This window comes from Nematolebias whitei, chromosome 14 (assembly GCF_014905685.2).
Source record: "Nematolebias whitei isolate Nwh7 chromosome 14, NemWhi1, whole genome shotgun sequence".
NCBI classification, from domain to species: Eukaryota; Metazoa; Chordata; class Actinopteri; order Cyprinodontiformes; family Rivulidae; genus Nematolebias; species Nematolebias whitei.
In genome coordinates, this window is record NC_056511.1 from 32212439 (window position 1) to 32221069 (window position 8631).

The 8631-nt window shown below is 39.9% G+C and overlaps 1 protein-coding gene across 1 annotated transcript in view; it reads right to left on the minus strand.

Annotated features, from left to right (window-relative positions):
* Positions 1 to 211: 211 nt before the first annotated feature.
* The window catches only part of gabra3 (gamma-aminobutyric acid type A receptor subunit alpha3), a 285967-nt gene continuing 277547 nt past the window's right edge, over positions 212 to 8631 (minus strand). Inside the window, exons 10-11 of the mRNA XM_037688046.1 lie at positions 1290 to 1328; positions 212 to 1148 (exon numbers count right to left, since the gene is read on the minus strand). Of these exons, the coding sequence (XP_037543974.1) occupies positions 828 to 1148; positions 1290 to 1328 (360 nt within the window). The 3' untranslated portion in view covers positions 212 to 827. The remainder of the gene's footprint in view (positions 1149 to 1289; positions 1329 to 8631) is intronic.

The window sequence follows — 8631 nt, forward strand, 5'->3', positions numbered from 1 at the left end:
AAATGTTTACAGACACAGACTTTTGTGCATATTTGTGTTGTAAAACCAAGCGTACGCCTATTTCCTTTTATTGAGATGAGTGTATTTTCCAAGGCACATATATTATCTGTCACTGAACATAATCAGCTGGTAACACAATAGGAACTAGTGGACGGGAACGTGTACAGGCAGCCCTTTGAGACTGCGCTGAGATTCAGCAAGAACTGAGGGCCAGACTCTGACAATTATTAATGATGCTCCTATAAAACTATACAGGCTGCCCCTTCAACAGAGCACAGGAAAGAGCTCGGAGAATGGCTTCGGCTGTAGCTTCTGTGTGTGTGTGTGTGTGAGAGGAAACGCTGTCAGCTCTACACACGTGTCAGTGCCTTATCGAGGGTAATGAGTTACAGTGAGAACAAAAAAAATCAAACGCATGCTCTCTCAAATTCATCAGAGGCAAAGCCTCAAAACATGTCCAAACACGGAGAGTGCACAAATTGGACTACTCCACAAAACGGCAAGCTATCAAACCACAGAAAAAGAAAGGAAACAGTTAGCATGGGGAACAGGGCCAGAGCTAAGAGTGGAGTGGAGCAAAGAAACGCCACACAAACACAGACTGATGAGAGGAACGGGCCTCCGTCAAGGCCCAACACCGTGTGTGAGTCTAACGTTTGCTAAACTTCCATCTATACAGCCGTGCAATCTATCAAACGTTTAAGAAAAAAAAAATAAAAGATACACACCGAACATGCGCACACACATACACACTTTGTTTAGATGTGATGGACTTGGCCTCCTGCGAACTCGTCTACACCCCGAATTAAGCCTAGCTTTGGTGGAACTCAGTTTAGGTTGTTAGCCTTCATGATGGCGGGCTTTCTGTTCACGTACGTGGCCCAGTAGCCCAGGTTGAAAATGAAGAACAGAACTGGGAAAATGATGCGCGATATCTTGTCCACTTTGCTAACGCGGTTGTAGGATTTCTTGGCCTCTGTGTAGGGGTCATCGAATCTATGCAGGAAGGAGTGTTTTGCCGACGGTGCGGGTGCGCTCTTGGCGATGGTGGTTAAGCCCTGGTCTTTGGGGACGTTGATGCCGTAGGTGGTCCCGACTATGTTGAAGGTGTTGTTAGCCTTCTTGGTCAGAGTGGACGATTCTCGTCTCTGCAAAGGAAGGAGGGCAGTTTAAAGTGGTCAGAGGCGAAGCACCAGACTAAAACAATACTTCCATTTGAACTCATAAAGAGGAAATAGAAGCAACAACCACGAGACACGACACACACAAGAACAAAACAAAAGCCTAACCATATCTTTAATCCTGGCCATGTTAGCCTGAAACGGTTCCTGAAAAGAAAAGTAGAAAAGAAAAAAAGTTCACCAATTATAGTATAAATTACCCAACTTACAGACTCTATTCATCAATAACGGGAAGTGATTTTGAACATTTTACAATTTCATGAATCTCTAATCAATATGACATTAAGATAAATCTGGACCGCAGGAGGAAAGAAAAGAAAAGTCACGAAGATAAATACGACAAAAATATTGGGCTGGTGAATTGAAAAGGATGTGCCCTCGTTTTCATGTGGAGTTCTGTGGAAAAGCTGTAAACAGTTCCTATCTTACCTGTTGCAGATAGCTCGTTAAACAGCTTCAGTTTGGAGAAACAGTTTAAATCTGACAGGACTGATGAACAGCAAAGACCAAAACAAGATTACCAACGTCTTAAAACACAAATTTTCAAACTTTTAATAGCGATTCATGCTAATGTTAGCTTATACACTTTTAAATCTCTGTAAATTTGATTTCATTTTTTTCGTACAGAATCTTTTGATTATTTTAGAGCACAAATGGTGACAACAGCAGCTAGCTGTAGTCATTTCTGTGCAATCTGGGACACTTCCTGCAGGAATTTCATCAGTTTTCTGCAGGAATAATAGTGTAACATGAAACTGCCAGCTGTGTAAAAGTGTAAATAAATGATTTAGCATGAAGCACTTTGCTTATTTAAATATTAGAGTTGTTTTAAAGCAACAGCAATCACTTTGAAAGCGGGTCAACTTGGACTGCATTGACAAAACTACAGTAATATTGGCTTATCTGAGCTGCTCCACTTTCAAATATTTAAATTTCAAAGTGGTTCATACAAATGCCATTATTTAAACCTTTCTAGTAATGTAAATGTGGCATAAATATTAAGAAATTCCTTTCAAAAGTGCTACAGCTAGCTGCTTCTGCTGCTAATTGAAATAGCAAATAAGACAGAATTCTCTGACATCAATTACAAAACTGATGGCAGTGTTAGTATCCATGACAAATGATTAGCACAAACCAGAATGAAAATTGGAATTGCTTACAAATAAAAAAACAAGCTAATAACAGCATTTTCACTTACACTTTTCAAATAGTCATACTGGTTCATGTGCCAATCTTTAATGTTTCACATTGCATAACTTTCACATTTCATGCCTTTTTGGCAGAAATGGACATTTCTGCTACATGTGTTATAACTAGTTGCTTCTGCTAGTCAAAATTACAAATAACTATAGAAATCGATGTGAATTACCATATATTGATAAACTGAAAGTGGCATAAATGTCCAAAAAGTATCGTTAGCATAAACCGTATGAAAATTTGAAGACTTATTAATTTAAAACGGCCACAAATTGCATGGGTTTTGGCTGCATATGAACTAGTCATTAGCTCATTGATCCTGTTAACTAAACGACTCCAAACCTATAGGCGCATCAAAGAACTATCTACAGCAGGTAAGATATTAACTGTTCATAACTCTTCTGCAGAACTCCATTTTAATATGACCAGAATTTCTGTTTAGGACGAGATAAAAGTACCGGTTTGATTCTTCCTAACCAGGCGGGCCTCGCTTCTAACAGCAGAGAGATAGTGCCTGAAAACATGTCTGACAAAGTGTATCAATGAAGGAAGCTAGACCTCTCCAGGCAAACAGCTTGTGATAAAACAAACATGACAAAGGCTCTCCGTGTGTGTGTGAGTGTGTGTAAGAGATAAATCATGCTGGAGAGTCGGCTGCCGAGCCATGATTAGTTTGTCTTTCACTTTGAAATCGCACAGGAAGACATTTTTTATTTGCTACTTCGCTACTCTCTCATAACTAAACATGCATCTCTGGAGGATCCTGTCGGCCGATCAGAGCTCGGCGCGACGTGCACGGTGGGTGTGGATGTGGAGGAGGCGGTGGGAGGAGGAGGAGGGGGGTACAAGTAGGGCAGTAAGATGGATTACTGAGCAGACTTTCAGTTTCCTGTGTGGCGTGCAGTGTGGTAATTTCCTTCAGACCATCCATTCTGACTGCAGCCACTTTCAGATCTGCAGCAAAACTAAAAAAAAAAAAGAATTTCGCTTTCTCACACTTTTCTTTTTCAGCTTGATTTAATTTCTCCTTTACTATCTTTTAATCAGATAACTAATGCCCTACTTTTGCTCCTTCATCACGCTCCACAGTTAATCTGCTGCAGATCACAACGTCTCAGGAAAAATGGGTTCGGTCTTTGTTATTACACTCATGCACACCAAAAAAAAAACCAAACTGTGAAATAGTGAAAACATTCATTGTAAACTTTAACAGACCTTCTAATGTGAGAACTGAGAAGAATAAAAATACAGTAGTTAACGTTTTAGAAACTTTTCAGCTCAAGGCGACTGTAGAAGGTTCAGTAAGCAGAACAATATGAGAGCGACCCTTATTCTGCTTCCACAGCAAGACTTCTTGAGGTCCATCAGAGCCTGCAAACAGTGGAAGGTTGCACCGATGGCCTCTGATAACGCCATCTAATACGCCGCCGGGCTCCTCCGTCGCAGTGACGGCTAGCATCAGCAGAAAAAAGAAATGACTTCTGTAACGTGTGACCTTCATCAAACATCGCCGGGCCCCACAGTCTTTGGCATCAAGACTCTTCTTTGCACAGTAACTTGAGCAATGAGCTCCACTTTCTGTTGCTTTTTAGCTGCGCTGTCATCTGCAGTAATTTATATGGTCTAATTATGGAGGAAACCGTCTGTGGCATTGGGCTGTGTGCATTTTGTTATGAGCCTAATGTGCCACTTCACGTAATTTACTTCTGCCGAGACGTTCTTGTGCACTGTTCATACTAATTTGGTTTGCTTAAGAAGAATCTGATGGATTTCTTGACCTCGTCTTCAAATCGTCACTTCCGAATATGAGTGTTGGTGCATTAGGATGAACAATACGACAATTTGTTCACTTTTAGGACCACAGATGAGGCGTAGATAGATTTTAAAAGAATGGTTTAAATGGTTGTGAAGTGGAGTTCTGCTAAAAGGTTATGAAGAGTGAATATCTTACCTGTAGCACTTTCACAAAGTGAAATTCTGTTTGGATTTATGTTTACAAACATTTCCACGGCTTTTAGCTCGACTTCATGCAGTTATTCCAGCATACATGTGATATTCCTTCACTATTTGCTTCAAGCTGCACAAGAAGTGCTACAGCTAACTGCTGCTGGCGCTACCTGCTTTTGCAATTTGACTTAAATAACTGTGTGACGTGAAATCATTGGCGGTGTACAGAAATAAAAATAAATAAAATCAAATAACATTCAATGAACCACTATAGAATATTTGGATTGGATTAGTTTTAAAAACAAGAGAAATCCATTTTAGTCTTTGCTGGATTCATTGGTTCTTCAACCACATAATCAGTCTGTGAAGTTTTAGGTAATATTCTATCAAAAAGTTATAAATAGTTGTACTTTCAGCAGTAAAGTCAGTCACAGAGTGTGAAGAAAAGGGCAAAATGCTTCATCCAGGCTCAGATAATGGCGAGTCAAACAAGAGCCCATTGTTTGTTTTTCAGGTATATAAAATAACTTTTACTCATAAACAACTTACTGGTTGTAGCTTTATTCACACTGTTATGTTGTTTTTGCTTTATAAGCCTGGAAAAACAAACAAAAAGAACAATAGGCTAGCCATTAGCGTTTGATACTGGATGAAAATTTTGGCCACTTTGCTAAACTTTGTGCTCTGATGTCACATCTGATAAGATACTAACTATTGCTAAATATTTGACAGAACATCACTTCAAAAAACACAAAACTATCCCTTTAATAGCTGTTTTTCCCCACCTGAGACCATTTATAAAGCTATCCACAACAGGTAAGATATTAACCGTTTCCTAATCTTTTCACAGAACTGCACTTCAAAAGATCTGAACTATAGCTTTAATAGTCTTTATTGTGTGGTAATGTTGGCGAATGACAGTGGACTTGAAGTATAGTTCTTTTTCTCGGCTGCTCCCTTCAATCAGAGGTCACCACAGCGAACTAAGCTGCACGAGGACTTGGCGATTGATTCTATGCCCGACAAACTTCTTGACTCAACCACAGACCACCGAGCTACCACAGCCCTCAGTGTGGAGCAGAGAGCTGCTATTTAGGGCACCCGGGGGAGCAGATGGTGGGGGTTAAGGGCCTTGCTCAAGGGCACAGAGTGGGGCAAATGAGGGTGGAGGCAGGTGTGAGTGCTTCACCTTTCCACCCACATTTTGATGTTGTTGGTCTGGGAGTTGAACCAGCGACCTTCCTAACACAGGCCCACCTTCTCCAACCTCTGCACCAATAAACAATAAAAATATAAGAAATCCATCCATCCATTATCTTTACCCGCTTATTCCATTTTGGGTCACGGGGGTCGCTGGTGCCCATGTCCAGCAATCACTGTGCGAGGGGCGGGGGACACCCTGGACGGGTCACAAGTCCATCACAGGGACACATAAAGACAAACGAGACAAACAACCATTCACTCTCTCACTCACACCTAGGGACAATTTAGAGTTACCAATCAGCCTAACATGCATGTTTTTTGTCTGTGGGAGGAAACCGGAGCACCCGGAGAAAACCCACGCATGCACGGAGAGAACATGCAAACTCCACCCAGAAAGACCCCTGGACCGGGGTTTGAACCAGGGACCTGCTCGCTGAGAGGCAGCAGCTCTACCAGTTGCGCCACCGTGCTGCCCATATAAGAAATCTATTGATAAAAATAATAAATGGATCCTGTAGTGTTCCCTTTCTGTTTCTTCCATTTGACTTGAATAAAAAGCATCTTTCAGATCAGATCTGCACTTGCTGAGAGGACACGTTTGGATTTCAGAGACACTGCTGTGGTAAAACATCTGTAGCTGGAGTTGTTTGTGTTGCAGGTGCAGATTCGTGTGAAACTGCGATCACTCCTTGGCTCCAGCAGGAAAATCCACAGCCTCAGCTGGTGCAAACAGCCCCTAATTTCCCCCGCAGGTCTGTCAAATTATGAGTCACGTGTCAAGAATGTGCTTTTCTAACCAAAATCTCCCCGCAATAATCACACCTTCAGCTGGAAAAAAGGTGGGAAGATAATGAGGCAGGTGACAATAAAATGAATAAAATGACATGAATGCTTTTTTATTAGCAGCAGAGTAAAATAACTTGAATAAATGTGTTTCCATTTTAGATTTAGATATAAAAAAAAATCAAGCCAGTTTACCCTATTTCTACCTTTTCTCATTATTGACACATCCTTTGCTTTTTAGATTAAATTTTGATTGCTTTGCAGTTGCTCATTCGTGCAGGGAGTGTCTCGTCTGTCAGTATGACCTCATCCTTCTTTTTTTTTTTTTAATATCCGTTATGACAACTGCATGCTCAGCACAGCCCCTGAGCGTGCGGGCCAGGCTGTTGTCAGGGACTCCATTAAGACGAGCTATCAAAAACAGGAAAAAATTATCCGACTGAAAAGTTCCACAGCAGCACTCCTGCCCATCAGTCTGTGGACCAAACGTTAGGTTCATGTAAAAAAGAGAAAGCTGCACTGATTGTGGCCAACAGTTTGGACATATAAACAATAAATTTGCAGCACATTTTTGTAGCAGCAGCAATTATTTTTCTTCTATCTACCTCTGTCTGACAAGTGTTTTATGACACATCATCTGAAACAGTTCCACTCTGTTTACAGAGGGATTCTCATCTTTTCAACAAGTATCTAATAGGTTTATTTTTGCATTTTATGACAGATTATCTGCTGTTATCAGTCTGAAAATGTAACAATAAAAAGCATGAGATAGTAATAACCATTTCATCTGCATATGGATTTATCTGGGAATGCCTGTTCTTTATTGCTTTACTTTATTGTTCATGTTTTAACCATATCTTGGATTAAAAAGACATATTCCTTGTGAGCTCACACACTGGTTTGTATACTACTGTACAGAAGCTGCAACTTCAAGACATTTAAGTGAATGAACTGCTTTATTTTTTAAATTTAAATATTTGATCTAATACAAGTTCCATTTTGTGCTGCCCTGCCTGAAGTATTCCCGTTTTCATCGCCACATTAAATCTATACAAGGCAATTCAAACTTTAATCTAGTTTACAACAGACCATAATGCCAGTAACTCTGGCACAATCTTAGGACAATATTTTTAGGCATAAAAGATTAAAACAATAATTTAAATCTTTTAAAGTGGGGATCTGTGGATACATCATAAACAGTTAATATCTTACTTGTTGGAGATAGAAATAGAGTTTAAGGGTGCATTCACACTAGCCCTGTTTAGTCCGCTTTAATCGAACTCTAGCTCGTTTTCCTAGAAAGTCCGGCTCGTTTAGGGAGGTGTGAACGCGCCATCGAACTCTGTCACGGAACAAAAAGGCGAACTCTGGCCCGGGCTAAAACCTAGGTCTCGGTCCGGTAGAAGTGAACTCCAGCACGGTTCAAGTACAGTGTGAATGTAAACAGACTGAGCCCTGCTCCGCAGGGTAAACAAACACGCATTTCTCTGACCTTATATGGAGCCGTCAGCTGCCTCGTGTGGAAAAACAATATTCTCCATGGTCTTCTGTCTCATCTTCTGCTCATGCTAAGTCAATTTTTGAAAAATGACAAAATATAACTCCTAAAACTGCTAAAACTTGATGCCACTTCGTTTTTATTTTTATTTACAGAAGAAGAAGACGTGTCTTCAGAGGTTTTTGTGTTGTTTCTTTCAGTAGTTCTTGGTGCAGCGCCCCCACAGGCGAGCGGGGGAAAAGGTTGGTTCAACAGGTTGACTCGACTGCACAGTGCAGTGTGAATGCAAAAGCACCAGCTCAAATGTAAACAAAAGGTCATGAATATTGGTCTCGAACTGAACCGAGTCTACCGGACTATCTAGTGTGAAAATGACCTAATTCTGACATGAATGACTTGCTAACAGCTAGCCTGAGGTGGGACCAGTGTTAAACACTATTTCATAAACAAACAATTTCAGAAACATAAACACTATTTCATGAACATAAAACACTATTTCATAAACATAATACACCATTTCAAAAACATAAACACTATTTCATGAACATAAAACACTATTTCATAAACATAATACACTATTTCAAAAACATAATACACTATTTCAAAAACATAAACACTATTTCATAAACACAGAACACCATTTCATAAACATAAACACTTTTTCATAAACATAATACACTATTTCATAAACATAATACACGATTTCATAAACATAATACACAATTTCATAAACATAATACACTATTTCATGAACATAAAACACTATTTCATAAACAATACACTATTTCAAAAACATAATACACTATTTCAAAAACATAAACA